General features: G+C 39.8%; 2 protein-coding genes across 2 annotated transcripts; both read right to left on the reverse strand.

Annotated features, from left to right (window-relative positions):
- Nucleotides 1-1,728: 1,728 nt before the first annotated feature.
- Nucleotides 1,729-13,794, reverse strand: LOC106663218 (ABC transporter G family member 1). The gene is made up of 10 exons (XM_014387886.2): nt 13,184-13,794; nt 6,065-6,131; nt 4,476-4,912; nt 4,240-4,421; nt 4,071-4,179; nt 3,097-4,016; nt 2,895-3,035; nt 2,685-2,835; nt 2,508-2,622; nt 1,729-2,304 (listed from the first exon to the last, which is right to left on the reverse strand). Exons 3-10 carry the CDS (start codon nt 4,908-4,910, stop codon nt 1,826-1,828), a joined length of 2,532 nt encoding a protein of 843 aa, XP_014243372.1. The 5' UTR covers nt 4,911-4,912; nt 6,065-6,131; nt 13,184-13,794; the 3' UTR covers nt 1,729-1,825.
- A 4,253-nt stretch (nt 13,795-18,047) lies between these two features.
- Nucleotides 18,048-21,528, reverse strand: LOC106663099 (glucose-induced degradation protein 8 homolog). The gene is made up of 6 exons (XM_014387675.2): nt 21,335-21,528; nt 19,088-19,378; nt 18,839-19,035; nt 18,582-18,779; nt 18,302-18,508; nt 18,048-18,237 (listed from the first exon to the last, which is right to left on the reverse strand). The coding sequence occupies exons 2-5, from the start codon at nt 19,212-19,214 to the stop codon at nt 18,329-18,331; spliced, it is 702 nt and encodes a 233-aa protein (XP_014243161.1). The 5' UTR covers nt 19,215-19,378; nt 21,335-21,528; the 3' UTR covers nt 18,048-18,237; nt 18,302-18,328.
- Nucleotides 21,529-21,929: the final 401 nt, after the last annotated feature.

Below are 21,929 nucleotides of genomic sequence, written 5' to 3' on the forward strand. Positions count from 1 at the left end.
GTGATTTCTTTCTTGCCAAAGTTGGTTAGAAAATTCTTGGATTGTCTGTGTCCAATAAGTGAGTTCCAAAGTTCGCTCATTCTCTTTTTATCCTTCTGTCTGAGGTATTCGTTGATAGTGTGTGTTCCTATTCCACAGAAGGGTTCAGGTCCTATTAGAGGTGTGGCAGCCCCTTTTCTTGCCAGGGTGTCCGCTTCCTCATTACCTTCTACTCCCATGTGTCCTGGGACCCAGCAGAGGCTGACTTTATTCTGCGAGCCTAATGTATTTAATTTGGTTTTGCAGTTCAGCACCATCCTTGAACTAATGGTATTTGAGCTTAGTGCTTTGATGGCTGCTTGGCTATCTGACATGATAGCTATATTCTTGTTTTTGTATCCTTTATTTAGGTTGAATTGGATACATCTTTCAATTGCATGAATTTCTGCTTGGAAGATACTGGTGTGCTTTCCCATGGGTTCTGAGTATTTGGTTCCGGGTCCGAACACTCCTGCCCCCGTACCTTCCTGTGTTTTAGATCCATCTGTGTACCAAAGGATGGTGCCATTTTTGAGGGAGTTATTTCCCTCTTTTTCCCATTCTTTTTTGGTGCCCAGATGTATTCGGAATTTATGGTTAAATTCAAACCTCCTGTTCATGTCGTCTCTTGGAGCCATGAGTGAAGGATGGTTTTTCCACAGTTTGTTTCTGTCTCTCCATTTCAGTTTTATTCCTGTTGGAGGTTTCTCTCTAGTGATGTTAATTATAGTTTTCTGTGCTGTCCTTTCTATCATGTGGTATAGGGGGATTAGTCCCAATATCTTTTCCATGCTAATTGTAGGACATGTTCTCATTGCTCCCGTTATGCAGATGCATGCAAGTCTCTGTATTTTTGAGAGTTCTTTCCTTTTGGTTGTTTGTTCCGCTTTATCAGCCCATGCTATAGCTCCATATGTAAGTAAAGGTCTTACTATCATGGTGTACATCCATAACAGGGTTTCTGGTCTACATCCCCAGTTTCTTCCTGCCATTCTTCTGCACACCATCAGAGCTCGTGTCGCCTTTGTAATGATAGAGCTGATATGTTTCTTAAACGTTAGTGTTTTATCTAGTGTGATGCCCAGATATTTGACTTCATTTTTGATTTCTATCACAGTGTTGTTTAGTTTGATTACTTTCATGTGATCTAGCTTTCTTTTCCGTGTAAAAGTGACTATAGTTGTTTTGTTTGGGTTGATTCCCAAGCCTGCACTTTTACACCATTCTTCTGTGATTTTCAGTCCCTCTTGGATTATATCACAGAGGATTTCCTCGAATTTTCCCCTGGCTGTCAGGACTATGTCATCTGCATATCCCTGACATTTTATTCCTGAACGGTTCAGGGTTTCGAGCAGTTCATCAACTATTAGGCTCCATAAGAGAGGTGATAATATCCCTCCTTGAGGACATCCTTTTGTTGTTCTAACTTCTATAGTGTTTATTCCTATATTTGTTTCAGCTATTCTAGTTCTTAGAAGTTCTCCAATCCATCTAGATGTGGTTTGGTCTACGTGTTTTTTCCTCAGGGAGGCTTCCATTGATGCATGAGATGCGTTGTCGAAAGCTCCCTCAATGTCGAGGAACGCGCAGATTGCTATTTCTTTTGTTTCCAGTGTTTCTTTTAGATCACTGGTTAGTTCGTACAGTGCAGTTTCATAAGGATATTACTGGAAAGTATTTATTCAGTTCATTTTTTTATTTTTTTTTTTCAGCGTGAATTTTTTTGGATTCAGATGGTTGATGTATCCCTGCTTCCTTTGAGGTGGCGCAAGGCTGACTAGTTTTAGGTTTGGTGTTGGGCCGTGACTCACCTCCTCCTCAGCTTCTTCCTGTGATCGTAGAGGAGTGGAGAGACGAGGAAGACCAATAGGGCGAGTAGGAGGGTCACGCCCATCCAGGACGCGGAGACCGCCATCCCCCCGTGCCGACCAGCCGAGATGCCCCTGTAGGCCAGGGCGGCCGTCCCGTTCGGTACCGGGCACGGGAGGTGTACGATGATGTCCTGCCTTTGGACCTGGGTCTTCCTGCAGACCATGTGGGACGTGAGCTCCTTGAGGAGGACGGGGTCGTGATCCTGGGCGAGGAGGGCGGAGTAGGCGGCCGAGACGGGCGTGTACCGACCTGGGTCGACGACGGCACCGCGGAGGTCGAGGGTGAATCCGGAAAACCCGGACATAGCTGAGTGGATCATGGTGTAAACGACCGCGGACCAGACCCGGCTCGGGCACACATAGCCGACAAGTGTACACAGGTACTGAAGGCTCAGTAGGCACAGAACGCTCTCACCTGCAACAAACATCTTTTTAAGAAAAAGTCAATCATCAACAAGTATGAGTCCAGAAGAAATGCTTCTGCTTATAAGAGGTCAGGATGGTACTACATAGACGTCTATCAGGACGAAAGGAAGAGCTTCTGCTTATAGGAGTTTGGATGGTACTGCTCAGGAGGTCATGTATATCAGTTCAGAGTTTTTTTTATAGCGATCTTACACAAATAATTGACCAAGTTGTCCATGAATCCCTGGTCGTAGAGCCCGGACATGCAGTAGGACGGTATGAGGTACGCCAACCACACCAAAGAGCAAGGAATGCAGCTGTAAATGAACTGTAAAAGAAGATTATGAGGCGAACTGTTCTTTGGGTGTATATGTATAGAAAGAAACATACTGTCAGAATTATGTAGAGCAGTCTCGAATACAGACCCTGGTGGATGTCGCTCTCGACGGCCTGACGCTCCTTATCGTGGGTCCTGGACAGTCCCAGGATGAGTACGAGCGGCCAGGACATGACGCAAAGAACGGTGAAGTGGTATCCCAGTCTGTTGATGAAGAATTTTAGATTTTTTTTTTCCTTTTTTTAGGGGTGGGTTTTGGGTACCTTTCTTCTCGTCGTAGTTGGGGATCGGATGTGGGTATATCCCAGAATATGCCGCCGACTATGACGGACACTAGTGCTGCTATGATGACGCGTACGATCCATCTTGTAAAACTTACCGGTTGTGAGAAGAACGCGTCCTTTCTGAAATTGTTTTAATTTAATTTTTTGTCTTGGAGGAGGGTGGTTTTTTGTATGGTCTTACAGAAGTAGGGTGAAAGCTTGAGCAAATATGCCGGGCCTTTTGAAAGGCGCGGGTAGGGTGTAGGGCGCTGGGTCTGAGAGTGGTGTCTGTCTTCTTCTGTACAATCCGGCCAGCTGGTCGACCCTCTGGCTCGATTCCAGCATCGCTTCTGCCGAGAGATCGTCTAGGGTGACCAGGTCGAGGTAGTAGTCCGCCGGGTTCTTGTACGCCGGTGCCGGACACTGAACGGGCGTGAAGTAGTGCCCGAGAGACCTAGACGGTCCGTCGTACATCGTGTCGCACCCCGAGAGTATAAGCAACCGGGTGACCATCGTGAGTATCTCGTACGTCGGAGGCTGGAGGCACATGACGACCACGCGACCCGCCACCCCTCCGGTCGCCCCCGCTGCCCAGTACCGGAGGAACTCGACCAGGAAGAACGTGTCGAATATGTCCATAGGGTTGGTCACGTCGTCGACGAGGAGTATCTGAGGGTCCGAGAGGAGCTGGAGAGCCACTAGAAGCCTCGAATACTCGGAATGGGTGAGCTTCGAGACCATCGTGTCCAGGACTGGACAGAGGCCTAACTCGTCGGTCACTATCGCCACCTGGTCCGCCATGGAAAGCTTACCCCTCGCGCCTTGAGGCCTTCTAAGACTCGCGTAGTACCTGAGACACCCTGACACCGTGAAATCACCGTGGAGGACCGTATCCTTATCCACGAGAGCCGTGATACCCCTCAGATCCTTAGGTGACACTATCTGCCCGTTCACGCTCACCTGGCCCGAGTAAGAATGCCTTCCGGCCAAGCACTCCAGCATACACGTACCCACATCACAACTAGTCGCCATCACAGACAAAATCTCCCCGGCTTTCACTTCCGTCGACAAATTATTAATCATTGGCTCGCCTTTCCTGTTACGCACGTTTAAATTCCTAACCTAAAAAAAATTAGTTTAAAAAAACAAAAAGAAACACTTATTGTAAACACTTACTTGTAAGTGAGGGTAAAGTCCGGTGTACTGCTGAGGGTGTAGCATGGAGAATGAGAACGGCTCAGGTGATGGCACACCGCTCTGTACAGCTGACATACGTCTCATCCTCCTGTTTTAAATAAATAACAGTGAAATTGGTTTTTAAAATTTGCTTGGGTTTATTGCTCACCCTGACATTTGGCCCTGATGGCGGCCGGGCTGCGGTTGCCTCATGAGAGCGTGGTGGAGGTAGTCGGTATGCCTCAGATCATGTAACGACCTTCTATGTTGTGCGGCCGACTGCCTCAGTAATGTCTCAGCGCTGAGCAGGTCTGCGTGCGACAAGCTCTTTCCACCGCCTAACGTTTGCACCTAAAAAAAATACACTAAAATTGTTCTTTTTCTTAAAAAACAAAAAATACTTACGGGATGGTAGTGTAAGTTGGCGAAGTCCGCCTCGCTTCTGGATCTGTTCCTCCTGCCTCTCAGGTCTTCCTCAGATGAGTTGTAACCGCTCGAGGTGCCTCCGGGTCCTTGGTTGGGCGGGAAGACCCTAGGCAGGCCGAATTTCAAGTAGGTGTACATGTTGGCCCCCAGGGGTGACTTGGGCCCATAGCGAGGGTGGCTGAGGATCGACTGGACGGTCGACTCCCGTAGTTGGAAATTGCCGTAAGGCAGTGGCGACTTCTCGCTCGAGCCGAGTGCCGAGTCTGTGAAATCCGAGTTGAGGTTCTGCCTGTAGATCGACCAGGCGTGGAGGTCCTCGGAGGTCGAGGGTACCATCCCGCGGGATGGAGGAGGGAGACGCTCCTCACCAGCGATCGAATAACGACGCTGCTGCATTTCCCACATCTCGGGCATACCTGCGAGAATAACACATATTATACAGCCGGAAATTAACAAGCGATTCCGTATAATCGATATATTCATAAAGATCGATATGATCTTCTCTATTGTCGCCTAAACTTGGATTAAGTAATAATCGATTCAGTAGGTTCGATATTACTTTCTTCACTGTTGCCTTATGTCAGCAGTAATAATAGATTCGTTACAATCGATATTTTCATAAAGATCGATATGAACTTCTCTACTGTCGTCTAAACTTAGATTGCGTAATAATCGATTCGGTACAATCGATATTACCTTTTTTAATGTTGCCAAATCTTGAAGCAATAATCGATTCGTTTCAATCAATATTTTCATAAAGATCGATATCACCACCTCTACTGACGCCTAAACTTAGATTAGGTAATAATCGATTCGGTAGGTTCGATATTTTTCATAACAATCCATATTACCTTCTCCACAATGTCAAGTCTTCATGTAATAAAACGATTCAATGCAATCGATATTTTTCCTAAAAATCGATATTACCTTCTCACTATTGTCGAGTCTTATAGTAATAATCGATTCGGTCTTATAGTAACCATCTACATTTTTCTTTATAATCTATATTTTTTCTTACAATCGATATTACCTTCTCCATTGTTGCTTAGTATTAGAGAAATCAATAATCGATTCGGTACGATCGATAATTTTCTTCTTTATTCTACACTGTTATCCTACTTTAGATTATATCTCTTAAAGTAGATAATAATCAACACGTGTTGTAAAATTCAAAGATTTGGATAACCTTCCTCACTGTTATCCTGGTTCGGTTTAAGTTGGTTAAAAAAAATAGAATCGATTAGGCATAATCGATATTTTTCAGGAAAAATTTCAATACTTGGTTATGCATGCCTCAAGGCATGTCTTTTTTCTGTTTCCTTACCCTACACTAGGTCTTTTCTATTGTAGGGTAAGGAAACAGAAGAAAAAAAAAAGACGTCTTTTTTCTGTTTCCTTACCCTACAAGAAACACGTTCGGAATGCAACCTTCTAAGCGCTTTCCGATGTACAGGAAGTGTTAAAAAAAAGGGTTCAACGTGCTCTCATAACCTGAAGTCGGCAATCATCCTCCATGGCCTAATTAACATAAATGTTTAAAATATATTTTTTTAACTCTTTTTCTTTACCTCTCGTCCTTTTCGACTCTATTCCTCTTCCCGCCTTCTAAGGCTAATTTCGGGAGTTCCACTTCATCTGGAAAAACAAAAGCGTTTTAGATATTTTTTTTTTCTACTCGAGATGTGACTCAACAGTTCGCGGTGCGTGAGCGACCGGACAGGTAGGAGTGAAAGGAGTGGGCGATGCCCTACCCCTTCCCAGGGAGTCGACCAGGAAATGAGTAATGAGCAGTTTTCTGTGATAAATCATAAATAATGTTAATGCAACTTTCGGGAGTATGAACGGCACGGCACGATGAACCGATTTTCGGTATGTTTCGGAAAAAGTATCCCTTGGGAATCAGGTCCTCCGGGCCGGATATCCGATCATTTTATTTTTTTAAAGATAATTAGTTTGATATAATATTCGTTAAAAAACCGTTTGCCTAACCTCAGGCCTTGGAACAAGAATAAATCAATAATCCGGCCCGGAGGACCAAATTTACCATCCAATACAATCTAAAATTCATTGTTTTCCTAACGATTACTTGTTTATAACCCGCCGTAACAAAGCGAACTTTTTTTATTATTTGCCTTGAAAGACGGTTAAATCAATAAATCCGGCCCGGAGGACCAATAAAGTTTTACCGTTACAAACGCAAATATCAAAAAAAGATCCAAGATAAAGGTTTTATGAAAAAATTTATTTTCACGCTTATTTAACTTTTCTGAGGGCATCCTTTCGCCTATGAAAAATTTTCAAATCGATTATCCGGCCCGGAGGTACGAATTTACCATCATCAACCTAAAACTCGTTTTCCTAACGATTGCTTGTTTATAAGTACAAAGAGAACTTGTTTTTTATTATTGGCTTTGAAAAACAGTTAAATCAATAAATCCCGACCGGAGGACCAAATAAACTTACCGCCCAAGATAGTACTTAAAAACGGTACAAGATAAAGATTTTTATTTAAGAAAAAATTATTTTCACGGTTGTTTGACTTTTCTACGGGCAACCTTTCTCCTAGGAAAGGCTGTCTAATCGATTATCCGGCCCGGAGGACCAAGTTTATTAAAAGGGGAAAATCCTATCAATTATTGAAAGAGGAGTAAAAATAAAATCTTTGACTTAGAAAATATTAAAGAAAAAATGTTGAAAAAAAACTTGGTCAAAATATCCATGAACCATTGTTGGATTTTTGGTCCTCCGGGCTGGATTTATAGATTTAGCCGTATTCCACGGCGTGTAGCATACAGGGAATAAATACATTTTCCGCAGAGATACACGAAGTATCAAACCTTAAACATTCTCATTTAGCCAGGTAATAAATTTGGTCCTCCGGCCGAATTATTTATTTAACCTTGTTCCCAAGGAAATAAAAATCAATTACAATAGAAACGTAAGAAAATCAATTATTTTTGATTCAGTGGTAGGTTCTACGCAGCTCATTGTGATAATTGAGTTGTCCCTTTCCTCGCAGCATTTGATAGAAACTGAATCAATAATCTAGCCCGGAGGACCAAATTTATTTTGCGGCTTGTGAGAATTTTCCATGAAACACGCTATAATATAAAATAATCGTACGATAGTAATTCAGGAAGCATTTTACCCTGGTGTTTGTATCATGGAATACAGTTTATTCGATAATCCGGCTCGGAGGACCAAATATCAAGGCAAACTTGATGCTAAACTGAAAAAAAATTTATTTATTTGGTCGCGGAAGTAAAAGGTTATCGGTCTTATTATAAACGATGACTTAAAATATTGCACTTGAAGGCTTTTTATGGATGTAATAAATCTATTTGGATATCCTGCCTGGAAGACCAAATTTCGATGGAAAACCCGTGCTAAATTTGAGAAAAGAAAATATTTGCACTCAAGTAGAACATCTGTCTGTCCGATTATATAAAAAGATTGTAAATAATCTATTTGACGAGAAATTATCTTTGTATCCGGCCGGAGGACCAAATCTCAAGGCGAAACAGGTGCTAAAATGGAAATTAAATTTCTTCATTTCATTGACAAACGAATAATAAGAAAATTGTCGGCTTGAATGAAGAAAAAATATCAATAGACAAAACGTAGTAAAAGTACTCACTTAACCCAACGCCTTAGGCATTTTTGGTCCTCCGGGTCGGATTATCAATTTAGCGGTTTTCAAAAAAAAAAGTTACACGGAGTAAACGCATTTGGCGTGTACCTCCACTATTGAACCACTTAATTTAGCTAGAAAATAAATAAAAAAACAATCACTCGAAACCTCACCCCATCAGAATTTGGTCCTCCGGGCCGGATTATTGATTTATTTATGTTCCAAAGGGGGAAGTTTGACTCTAAAAAGTTTCAATTCAGACCGTGAAGACATTACGTTTTTCGTACTATATTCTAGCTTGGATTTTCCCATAGAAAATTTAGACATCCGGGCCGGATTATCGTTGTGTCAATAATTCATGTCGAAACTTCAAAGAAAATATATTATAGAAAAAACCGGAATAATGCATAACTTGCTAGAAAAAGTGGAATTTAATGATTTATCTGGTATAAATTCGGGCCTCCGGGCCGGATTATCGATTAATATCTGGTCCAAAGGGGAAAAATAAATAGTTAAAAATAGTTTATTACAGATAAACTACAGGAATGGGAACATTTTTTTTTAAATTAAGGTCAGTGAATTGATCAATTTTTATGCAACACATTTGATGATATATTATGTCGCAAATTAAAAAAAATGTATCATACAAAAATCCAAACGTGGTTCAAGTAGAAAAAAATCGATTTTAACAGAAATCCATGAAACACCAAATATAAAATTGTCTAAAAATCATAGACTTAATAATCACTTTTCATATAATAAATTTAGTCCTCCGGGCCGGATAATCCCTGTGACAATATTCGGCGAAGCTTCAGAGAAAATGTTTCATAGAAACAAAAAAAAAGAATTAATGTATTAACATAACTATTATTATTATTAAAGCCAGAGAATTAACCACTTTTCATGTAACTCATTTGGTCCTCCTTGAGAAAATGTACTATAACAGAAGTCCATGAAACAATGAATATGAAATAGTCTAAAAATAATTGGATTATTCAGCTTTCATACAATAAATTTTTCTCCTCTGGGATGGATGTTCGATTTAACTATGTTTCAAGTAGAAAAAATATATTTTAAACGAAATCCGTAAAACACGGAATCGTATAATAAATTTGGTCCTCCGGGCAGGATTTTTGATTTAATTGTGTTTCAAGTAGGAAAAATTTAACAGAAATTCACGAAACACCGAATATGAAATTGCCTAAAAATCATCGAATTATACAGTTTTCTCACAATAAATTTGCCGGATTTTTTTTATTTAACTGTTTTATTTAACAGAAATCCCTGAAACACTAAGTACGAAATTGTTTAAAAATCATTGATTTATGCACTTTTTGTATAATAAATTTGGTCCTCCGGGTCGGATTTTTTATTTAACTGTTTAAAACAATACTTAAAATTTTTTAAACAGAAATCTACGAAACACCAAATATGAAATTGTCTAAAACTCATAGACTTAATCACTTTTCATCTAATAAATTTTAGTCCTCCGGGCCGGATTTTCGATTTAACTGTGTTTCAAGTAGGAAAAATAGATTTTAACAAAAATCCATGAAACATCGAATACGAAATAGTCTAAAAATGATTGATTTATACACTTTTCAGATAATAAATGTTGGTCCTCCGGGCCGGATTTTTTATTTAGTTGTGTTTCAAGTAGGAAAGATAGATCATAACCGAAATCCCCGAAACACTGACTATGAAATTGTCTAAAAATCATTGAATTACACACTTTTCGTATAATAAATTTGGTCCTCCGGGCCGGATTTAGTGTAAACTCGATTGGATTTTAAAACTTGTCTTACTTTCGTCGTATTTAATTGAAATAACGTTTGTTTGAATCGGAATTGAATTCCGTCGGCCGTTGAGAACCGAGCCAAGAACGGTGCCTCCTCTCCCACGGCCGGACGGGGGGAAAAATGCGTTCGTTTTCAACGGGAGTAACGGCTCATTCGACGCCGGGCCAACGGCTTGGAATCCACTCTAGGACGGAGCGAAACGTTCACAGATCCATCCGGAGTTATGACAAATCGGTGTTGAACTTTTGCCGGCGGGACGACCCCAAGGACAGGTGGGCCGGAAACGTGCCCGGGTTCAAAACCGCAGCGCACGTCCGAAAGGCAGCGAAGCATCACGGACCATCTAAAAACGGCGTCGTAAATGGGAATCGCTGTGACACCGAGGCGTTATCGTTTGTACCGTGGACCGGCTTTGTTCCACAAACGTTGTTTGACTTTTTAAAAAGCGTACGCAATCGAGAAATCAAGTGCGGCCCGGATTGCTCCAGAAAAAAGGTTGCGAAAGCGCGGTCGCATTCCCGGCTCGGGGAGGAGGGAAAAATAAAAGGCCACGACGGGCAGGAGGGCCAAAGGCCGTTATTTCGAAACGGCACGAGAGGAAATATAGAAAATCAAATGGCTCGAGACTGTAGCGAGGAGGGGGTCCGCTTTGTCTCGCTTATTGTACTGCGTTCTAGCTGAAAATTGGCTGTGGTTGGTCCCCAAGACACCCGGGACAAGCATAAAAATATTCATCCCTTTAATAATCCGGCCCGGAGGGCTAATTTGTATTATGAAAAATGAATAATTCACTGACTTCAATAACATTTTCTGTTGGCATTCTGTTATAATAGATTTTTCCCCTTCGATCACGGTAAATCGAAAATCCGGCCGGAGATCCAAAATTTGTTACACGAAAAAGGAATAATTCAATGATTTTTAGAATATTTCACATTTGGATTGTCATGATTTCTCTAAATAAATTTCCTCTCCCCCTTGGAAGACAGTTAACTCAAAAATCCGGCCCGGAGGACAAAATTAATAATCTTTAATAAAATAAATTCTTAGAACTTGCGCCATAGTCACATCGATAATCCAGCCCAGTGGACCAAGTTAATAATTAAATTCAATTATCTTTAGCAAAGTTTACATTCAATAATCTTTCTTCTTTTATAATTTTTTTCTTTGAACATGTGCCATAAAATTGTAAATTGCCACACCGATAATCTATCCCAGGGGACCAAAATTTACTATATGAAAAATGAAATAATACTATGATTTTCAGACGATTTTATATTTGGTGTTTCATGAATTTCTGTTAAAATCTAGTCCCTCCCCCTTGAAACAGTTAAATCAACGATCCAGCCCGGAGGACCAAATTTGTTATATGAAAAGTTCACTGACTTTAATAACATTTTCTGTTGGCATTCCAAAGTTTTCTGTTACGTATAGATTTTTTGCCTTTTCAAACACGGTTAAATGGAAAATCCGGCACGGAGGTCCAAAATTTATTGTATGAAAAATGAATGAATAATTCAACGATTTTTAGAATAATTCATATTTGAATTGTCACGAATTCTCTTAAAATATATTTCCCCCTCCCTCTTAAAAGACAGTTAAATCAATATCCGGCCCGGAGGTCCAAATTAATAATTTGGAAAATCATTAAATTATATTTACATGTTTTACATGCAATGTTTCTGGATTTTTATGATAAATTTTTTATTTGAAAATCCGGTCCCGATGTCCAAAATTTATTATATGAAAAATGAAATAATTCTATGATTTTTAGACAATTTCACATTTGGTTTGTCTTGGTTTCTGTTAAAATATATTTTTCCCACCTTGGAACAGTCAAATCTAAATCCGGTCCGGAGGACCAAATTAATAATCTAGTAAGTCATTAAATTCAATTATTTTTAGCAAATTTTAAATTTAATATATTTTCTTTTTTTATAATTTTTTTATTTGAGCTTGCGCCATAAAATATTGTCACATCGATAATCCATCCCGTGGGACCAAAATTTATGATATGAAAAATGAAATAATTCTATGATTTTCAGACAATTTCATTTTCGGTGTTTCGTGGATTTATGGTAAAATCTATTTCTCTCCCCCCTTGAAACAATTAAGGAATAATTAACAATTATATTAAACATTTTCTATTGGCATTCCTTTTTTTTCTATTACAATAAACTTTCCATCCATGAAACACAATTAAATCAATAATCCAGGCCCGAGGAATAAAATTAATAATTTTGCATGATTGTTAGATATTACTATTATTATTGTTATTATTAGATATTAAATCCAATGGTTTTCAGCAAGTTTAGCATTCAACATTCTGGGTATTTGTATGATACATTTTTCTTTGAATTTTCGCCATAAAATATCATCACTGATAATCCTGCCCGGAGGACCAAATATCAGGGGGAACTCGAATATGAACTGATAAAAGGTTTAGTAATTCTTTCTTCCCAGAAGTAGAAAATCGTCGATCTGATTGTATGAGAAATTTTCTTAATATCCGGTCCAGAGGACCAAAACTCAATAGAAGACTCGTTCTAAAATGAATATGTATTTTATTGACAGTCGAGCAAAAAAATAAAACCAACTTCAATAAAAGAAAAATTTTAAAAATATATATATTCAGTACAAATAAGGAAACCCTTGTCATTGTTGGTCCTCCGGGCTGGATTTTTTATTGAACCGTGTTCGTGTTCTATGGTTAAACAGGTCTGACTCATTTTTGTCCCGGAAACCTGACTGAAACCTCTAAAGTCCTAGTTTTTTAATCAACCGGTATATGAAGCTTAAACTCGGCCTTAATCAAAATGGGAATAATTAAAATCGACAATATGTGAAAGAAAAAATTAATTTTAGACCAAAGTGGACATTTGTAAAGGAAGATCGGTCAATTTTGAGGAATAGCCTAGGCCGTGAGTCATCCTGGAATCCTAGGGCCTTCTAAATCGTCAAGTACCGTTACACGCCGGTTGGGAAATTGTGAAAAATTCTTTCCTCAATGTTCAAGAGGAAAATGGGTAAAGTTTTTCTTTCTCCCTAGGAATTCGTTTTGGAAAACTTCACCCCGGGTTTGTATCTCTTTTCCAATTTTTTCTTCTCCTTGTCCGCTGAGGGGAAAATATGACGAAAACCCCCCCGTGTGAGAAATCATGAAGAAATCCCGTGGGAAAACATCCGGCCGTTATACAAGCTAGTTATTCAACCCGGGGTTGGGGACTTAGGAGCAAAGCGGTAAAAAATTCTCCACTTACCTTCCTCTGGAAAGCCCTCAAGCGCGGGCACAAAGCACAGGGGTAAAGAGAACGAAGTCCTTCCGCGGATGAAGCCCTCGTCGATCCGCGCACTAGACGACTCCGACACTAGAACGGCCGTCGCTGAACCGTGAAACGGCAAAAGAAGCGTGACACGCCTGCCCCACTCACTTCCTCCACTTTCCGACTCTTCCACCACCACGATCCAGAAGAGGAAGGATGACGAGGGGCCAACCTGCTGGCTACCATCAAAAACGAACGTTCCCTCTCCATTCGACCACCTCGCATAGAAAACAGATCAAAAAACCAATTGGATACCACGGAAGGTAGCTGAGATCCAACCCTGGAGTGCCACAAGGCATCAGGGTCTTATACCTTTAACAACAAGTTTTTACTTAATCAACAGGTCCTTAAGCCCATGTTCAAGCACAATACTGTAATTTTCGAATCGGAGTATCAGGATACCTTAGAATAGAAGGGTTAAAATATCAGGAAGACAGACTTTCCACAAATTACCAGGATCAGTGAGCTTCTAAAGTATCAGGAAGCTTTAGAAAGGAGCTTGAATCAGCTTGGATAAATGTATAATGTGTGTATAAATGTATAAAAAAAGTAAAATATCCTATCAACCTTGAATTACTAGAGCTCCTAAAATATCGAGAAGTATTAAAACGAAGAGCTAGGAGGTATCAAGAGGACAGATTCTCCCCAAAGTATCAGGATGGTAAAAAGAGGAAAAGGGCCTTTTACAACATCACGTGAGCTCCTGGAGTAACAGGATGCCTTGGGAACAAGGAGCTCAATATATAAGGAGAAATCTTCCCAGTTATACATTATGACAAGAATAAATAGAGGAAAAGGAGAGCTGGAGTATCAGGATGCCTAGCAATAAGAGTGTTAAATGTATCAGAAGACATTCTCAAGTATCAGGATGACAAGGATAAAAAGAGCTTCAATGTATCAGTAGGACATATTTTCCCAGGTATCAGGACGAGAAGGACAAATCTGGTCAATGTTAAATTCCATGATTTCCTGGAGTAGCAGGATGACTTGGAAGGAGTTCGATATATCAGGATAACAGGTTTTTCCGGATATCAGGATGACAAATCTGGTCAATGTTAAACTTCTTGAGCTCCTGGAGAATCAGGATGCCTTGGAACAAGGAGCTTCGATGTATCAGGAGGGCAGATTTTCCCAGGTATCAGGATAAGAAGGACAAATCTGGTCAATGTTAAATTTCATGATCTCCTGGAGTAGCAGGATGACTTGGAAGAAGGTGCTTCGATGTATCAGGAGGACAGATTTTCCCAGGTATCACGATGAGAAATCTGGTCAATATTAAACTTCCCGAGCTCCTGGAGTATCAGGATGCCTTGGAAGGAGCTTTGATATATCAGGAAGACAGATTTTTCCGGATATCAGGATGAAAAATCTGGCCAAGGTTAAATTTCGTGAGCTCCTGTCGTATATGAATGCCTTCGTACGAGGAGCTTCGATGTGACAGGACAGATTCCCCAGGTATCAGGAGAAAAGTTATAAAAAGAGAAATAAATCCGATGAATAAGCTCCTAAAATATCAAGACGTTTTGGAAAAAGGGGCTTGAGGATTGGAGGAAGGGGCAAAGTGTTTATAACATTTTCCCTGCCCTCATCAACATTGGTCCGTCTATTCTCGCCGTGTCTTCCTTTCCGTTTCGACCCGTTCAGATTCCCGGGGGAACGCGATGTGGGGGGAAAACAAAGAAGTCGCGATACCCACGCAGTCGAGAACGATTATAAAAATAAACAAATTATCATAAACGGGCTTTAATATTCATTTCGACAGATGGCCGAGCTATGGGAAAAGTTTTCGAAACAAGTTAAACGGTAGCTTTTAATTGGAAAGTTGAAAATTAAAAGAAAAAATGAAAACAGAAGGCACCGTATCGGATTTATTTTAATCAATTTTCCCCATGTACGTATATTTTATCTATCAATAAAAATCAAGGCGACACGTCATCCTCAAGGTGATGTCATTCCGCCTTGACTTTTCTCCTTGACAGTTACAGTTGAAGAACCGGATCCAGCGTAAAACATATGACAAAGTGGGTTTAAAGGGCGAGTTGAATAGGCGGAATTCCAAGTACGCCAAGGCTGCCCTCGGGGAAAAAGAGAACGCGGCCGGGGTCCGCCTGGCCTCGCTGTCCGACGAGCGATCACAATCGGATCAAACCTGAGAAGAAAAGTAGTCACTGATTCTTAGCCTGTTTCCAAGGCAACCAGATACTCCAGGAGCTCACAGAATTTAACATTGGCCAGATTTGTCATCCTGATATCTGGAAAAATTTGTCCTCCTGATACGACGAAGCTCCTTGTTCCAAGGCATCCAGATACTCCAGGAGCTTACGAAATTTAGCAGTGACCAAATATGTACTTATCCTGATAACTGGAAAATTTGACCTTCTGATTTATCAAAGCTCCTGGTTCTAAGGCCTCCTGATACCCCAGGGGCTCTGGTGATTCGTTATGATAAGGCCATTTCCCATTTTTATTCTTGTCATCCTGATACTTTGGGGGAATGTTTGCGATCCTGATATATTAGTGCCGAGGCATCCTGATATTTTAGGAGCTTATGAAATTTAAGTACACATCGTGATACTTTGTCGTCCAGATGCCTGGGAAAATTTGTCCTCCTGATTTATCAGAGCTCCTAATTTCAAGGCCTCCTAATACCCCAGGAGCTCTCGTGATTCATTATGATAGGCCCTTTTCCTCTTTATGTCATCCTGATACTTTGGGGAGAGTGTCGTCCTGACACTTTTAAACATATTCCAAGACAATCCTAATAGTCCAGGAACTCATGAAATCTAACATTGACCATACCTTTTCCTATCTTTATTCTTGTCATCCTGATATTTTGGGGGAATGTTTGTGATCCTGACATATTAGTGCCGAGGCATCCTGATATTTTAGGAGCTTATGAAATTTAAGTGCACATCGTGATACTTTTTTATCCGGATGCTGATACTTGATACTAATACTTTGGAATGCCTGTCCTTCTGATATACTGTCATACTACAGGAGGTTCGACATAGAATGGAACTTTACCCCCTTTTTTTCAGTTGACTGGCAAAACGTTTTCATGTCTTTTTGTCCCGTCATCCTGTTATTTTAGGAGCTCATGGAATTCAACATTGACAGGTTTACTTTAAGAGCTTATGAAACTTGATAGCCTCGTTTTCTCCTTTTACTATTTTCCTCCTGGTACATGGGTAAGTTTATCCTTGTCATCCTGATATCTTGGGAACGGCTATCCTACTGACATTATTAATCTGTTCCAAGGCATCCTGATAATCCAGTCGCTCACGTGATACAATATCGATAGGCCCTTTTTATAACCATGATACTCTGAGGAGAGTCTGTCCTGATACCTCCAAGCTCTTTGTTTCAAGACTTCCAATTATTTTGGGAACTCTCGTAATTCAAGGTTGATAGGATATTTTCCTCTTTTTATACATGTTATCCTGATACCTGGAAAAATTTGACTGATACATCAAAACTCCTTTTTCCAAAGCATCCTGATACCCCAGGAGCTATCGTGATCCAATGTGATAGGACCTTTTCCACATTTTATTCTTGTCATCTTGATACCTGGGAAAATCTGTCCTCTGGAAAAATCGAAGCTCCTGGTTCCAAGGCTTCCTGTACTTTAGAAGCTCGAGTCTGACAATTTTTTTTTTTAAATCCATGTCTTCCTGAAAGCTAAAAATGTCTATCTCCTAATACAAGAGAGCTTATAACAAGGCATCCTGATACTCCAGTAGTTCACAAAATTTAACATTGGCCAGATTTGTCCTCATCATGATACCTAGAAAAATCTGTCCTCCTGATACATGAAACTCCTTGTTCCAAGGTATCCTGTTACTCCAGGAGCTCACGTGATACAATATTGTGATAGGCCCTTTTCCCCTTTTTGTCATCCTGATACTTAGGGGAGAATCTGTCCTGGCACTTTTAAACCTATTCAAGGGTAATCCTAATATTGTAGGAGCTCATGAAATTTAACATGGACCATACGTTTCCCTATCTTTATTCTTGTCATCCTGATACATGGGAATGTCCTCCTGACTCCAAGCTCTTTGTTTCAAGACAATCCGATATTTTAGGAGCTCTCATAATTCAATGTTGATACAACATATTCTTTTTTATACATGTTATCCTGATACTTTGTGGAATGTTTGTCATCCTGATATATCGAAGCCGCTTGTGCCAAAGCGTCCTGATATTTTAAGAGCTTGTGAAATCAAAGTGTACATTGTGATACTTGGCATGATAGTTTAATTTTTTTATATTTATGTAATTCTGAAAGCTGTGATGTTTAACCTCATTATATGTACAAGCTTCTTATACCAAGTCATCCTGATACCTGGGAAAATCTGTCCTCCTGATCTTTTTTCCTGAATGAATCTCCTTGTTCCAAGGCTTCCTGATAATCTAGAAGTTCAAGAATCAATATCAAAATTATCATTTCATCTCATTTTTTGAAATCCATATCATCCTGAAAACTGTAAAAGTCTAACCTCCTGATACATAAGAGCTTATATTCAACTCAACCAGATATTTGTGATGGTCCATTCTTTTAATACATTCAAGCTCTTTACGCCAAGGTTTGCTGATATTCCAGAAGCTCTCAGAATTGACAGGACTTTGTCCCCTCTTTATGGTAAACTTGTTAACGTCATATCTAATATTTTAGTCTAGGTTAGACAAAAATTCATTTAATGCAGGCTTAAATGTATTATTTATATCTTACAAATACTTGAAAGTTTAAAACTAAAAAAGAAAAAATATTTATATATTATTAGAAAGAAAGAAAAAAAACACGTGAAGCTTTACAATTTGACTTCTATTATGTGCTATTTACACCGATGACGAAGTACGAACTGGCGGTGGAGGACGGTTCAGAGACGTCGTCGAGGAGAAAAAACAAACATCAGCATCGCCATCCCTGTGTCCCCGTGCTGTGAACTAAAGGGAAATGATCAAGGGCTTCCCTCTCCCGTCGTCTCTGTTTCCTGGGACAAATTATCAATTTAGAAAGCCCTTTGGATTTTTTTTTTTTTTTTTTTTTTATCTTACTGGTCAGGACGTGAGGTAAAGCGGATGTCATTTGGACGGGCTTTCAATTTCTGTCGTGCTCAGGTCGATCATACGTGGATATTTGATCTTGCGCTTTGTCAGCTCCTCCTGGGCCCAGAGGATCAGCTTGACGACCGAGTAGAGCTTCGGCTCAGTCGAAGTGTGATGTTCCGTCTTCAAGATCGCTGTGTTAACTTCACTCGCGACCTATAATTTTTTTTAAAAAATCAATCTTTTTTTCTCTTCTTTTTTTAGAAAATAGGTTCACCCGTATGCATACCTTATGCCTCTGCTTCGTGTTGAGCAAGTGTGAGAACGGGGATAGAGTTGGCTCTTCGAAGGCGAGTAGTGCCAGAACGCGTTCAAGCTGGTTCAATATGCCTGGCTCCGACTCACCAGACTCGGAGAACTGTGTCTGGGCAAAGTGCAACGCCTCCTCGACCTTCCCGTCCCTTATCAGTTCAATCAGGTGCAATTGCTAGAGAAATTATCTTTTAAACTTAAAAATAATAATATTATTAAAAATAAGCTTTTTACCTGCAATCTGAAATAAAGATATCTATCGTTGTCCAAAAGTTCTGGGTACATTTCATTGACAAGGAGAATGGCCTCCTGCGTCCTACCTTCCTGTATGGCCTCGCGTATGCGTATCCTGTTGTCCATCGTGTTGAGGTCGAGGGGAGGTACGACGCCTGACTCCTCTTGGAACTTCTCAGCGGCACCTTTGAAACCCTCTAAGCGTTTTGTTAGCTTAACGCTCTCCAACTTTAAAAAAATAATGCTCACCCGTGACGAGGTAGTTCATGATGAGCTTGTTCATGTCGCTCCTCTGAAGCTGCGTCGACTCGAGCTTGCTCATCCACTCCTCTTTCGTGAACTCGGGCGATTTGTCCGAGTTGTAGCTCATACTCATGTTTGTCGTGTTCGCCTCGACCCCTGGGAGGTAGCGAACGCGAAATAGCGCTCCGGGGAGGTAGAACGGGGAGTTCGCCTCCCAAATTTGACGGGAAATCTTGGATGGCTCTTCTTAACCTCGGTGGGGGAAGCAAACCGGATCGCCCAATTTGTGTCAGAAGCCTGGAAACAAAAAGAAAAGACAAATTTGTAACCGTGTTTGGATTCGTATACAAGCTTAAACTGACAAGCTTCTAACAATATGTTTAATCCTACATTATTTCAAAGCAGAGTTTGACGGGTATGCTGAACCGCACAGGTCTGACCTGACATATTTGTAACCTTACAAACTTCTTACTATGTTTTTAAACTGAGGTTATTTTAAAGCTGTGTTTGTTAGATTTCTTGATCATCAGATGCACAATCCGACAAATTTGCAACATTTTCATCATCCATTACCTCGGTGCTATTTTTGACAGGTCCCTTGATGAACAAAGGCCTAACCCGACAAATTTGTAACAATGTTATCTTATATACCTACAGCTGAGATTGTTCGATAATTTGAACGTTAAACATGGTTCAATCGTTTTAAGTACACATTACTGCGAACCAGAGTTTGTCTGACACCCTCATCATCGAAAGTACAATCCGATATGTAACACTGATACTTTCACGAAACAGAGGCCTGAAAAATTTGTAACAATGTTTTTACCTTATATTACAAAGCTGAGTTTGTTGGATAATTTGAATGTTAAACTTGTATCAATGTTTTAAATGTACATTACTTTGAAACCGTGTTTGTCGGATACCCTGATCATCAAAGCACAATCCAATAAACATGTAACATAGTTCCTTACATGGGACAAAGGCCTAACCAGACAAATTTGTAAATTGTTTTTTCTCTCCTGTCTTACAATAATTCAAAGCATTATCGGATCACTCTGATCCGAAGACAATGGTAAACTTATATCTTGTATTTCTTCGGAGATGAGTCTTCTGGATGATCTGATCATCAGAGTACCTGTTTTCATTTATGATAGAACCCTTGACGAACAGAAGCCTAACCTGAATATTTTGTAACAATATTTTTACCTTATATTACTCTAAAGCTGCATTTGTTGGATAATTGGAGCTTTAAACTTGGATCAATGTTTTAAATGTACATTACTTTGAAACCGAATTTGTCGGATCCTGATCACTGAAAGCCCAATCCAACAAATATGAAATATTGATCCTTTCATAAAACAGACCTAACCTGACAAACTGGCAACAATGTTTTTTCTCTTCTGTCTTAGAACAATTTCAGACTTTATCAGACTACTCTAATCCGAAGACAACGATAAACTTTTATCTTGTACTACTTCGGAGATGAGCCTGTTGGTTAATCTGATCATAAGAGGACTTTTCATTTATAACAACCCGTCAAGAATCTTTGATGAACAGAGACTGAATCTAAAAAATTTGTGAAAATGTTTTTTTTATATCTTACAATACTTGGAACTTTTACGGATTACTCCGATCTGAGGGCTCGACATGACAGACTTATACCAACGGTTTCATCTTACTTTACTTCAGATATGTATGTCCCCTGGATAATCTAGGAGTCAAATTGTACAAATCTGTAAGAATGTTAAATTTGACATATACCAGTTCAGTCCTAACCTTACAAACTTGTAACAATGATTTTACTCCGTTACTTTGAAGCTGTGCGCATTGGAATCAAGTAAGACCATAGTTACAAGCCTGTCGGATATAAACAGACCATCAGAGGACTCATCCTTGACAAAGTTGTAATGTTCACCTTTACATAGTTTTACATTTACTCGGTGTTAAGTCCATGTCATGATCATGAAAGGCCTGACCGAAAACCCTCGCCATTATCGTAACTGGCACAATTTTTTCAATGATGATGTAAATTTATATTACAAATATCGTCCGACCAGAGCATTTTTCTACAAACTGAACGTTTTTTTATCAACTGAAATGTTAAATATTAACAAAAAAAAAACAATAATTGTAAATGGTTTATACATCGTGAAAACTATAAAGGGTGAAAATGGTGGAAACCGCGTAGAAGAGTTTAATTTTCGGTTCTTAAAACAAGACGATTTTTTTTTTTTTTTTCAATTTTCAAAATACCTTCGGCTCTCGTTTTCTCCTTTTGTCCCCGTTGGTAGAAGGCTTTCTTTTTCCCTTTTTCCTTCCTTAACGTCTGTGTCCCTTGACAGAGGTTTCGAAGATCTAATGGAAAAAGGTAAACTGCGTCTGTCCTAGCGAATGATGAGATGAGACGTGCCCGAAGGGACCGTGGGGCATCGAAGAACTGGGCGAACAGCTGACGCACGGCGTCAGACGGGTCCGAATCCACGGTGATATCACACAATGTAAACCGTGACGTCACGGAAGGGGAACACTACAAAATTTATTTGTACAAAGAAATGTGGAAAAAAAATTAGTTTCTGCAATTGTACAACAAACGTTCCAGGACGATTTAAGTTTTTTAACAATTGTTTATTACTCAGGTAAGACCTGGGTGAAACAGAAAAGATGGAAACACTTAAAAATCAAGCTGCAGCCAGTAGAGACAACTGACTAGACGAGGCCTGATAACAGAAAATTTGTCTGGTGGTAACAATTTTTCTTCTCAGAAAACTTTTTCATCTAGCTGAGAAATGACACTAAGTTTGTTATTTTAAATGAGAATCCCATATTTTATTGGGCAATTCAGTTCAAA

Source organism: Cimex lectularius, unplaced genomic scaffold, assembly GCF_000648675.2.
Source record: "Cimex lectularius strain Harlan isolate CLEC.00 unplaced genomic scaffold, Clec_2.1 scaffold14, whole genome shotgun sequence".
NCBI classification, from domain to species: domain Eukaryota; kingdom Metazoa; phylum Arthropoda; class Insecta; order Hemiptera; family Cimicidae; genus Cimex; species Cimex lectularius.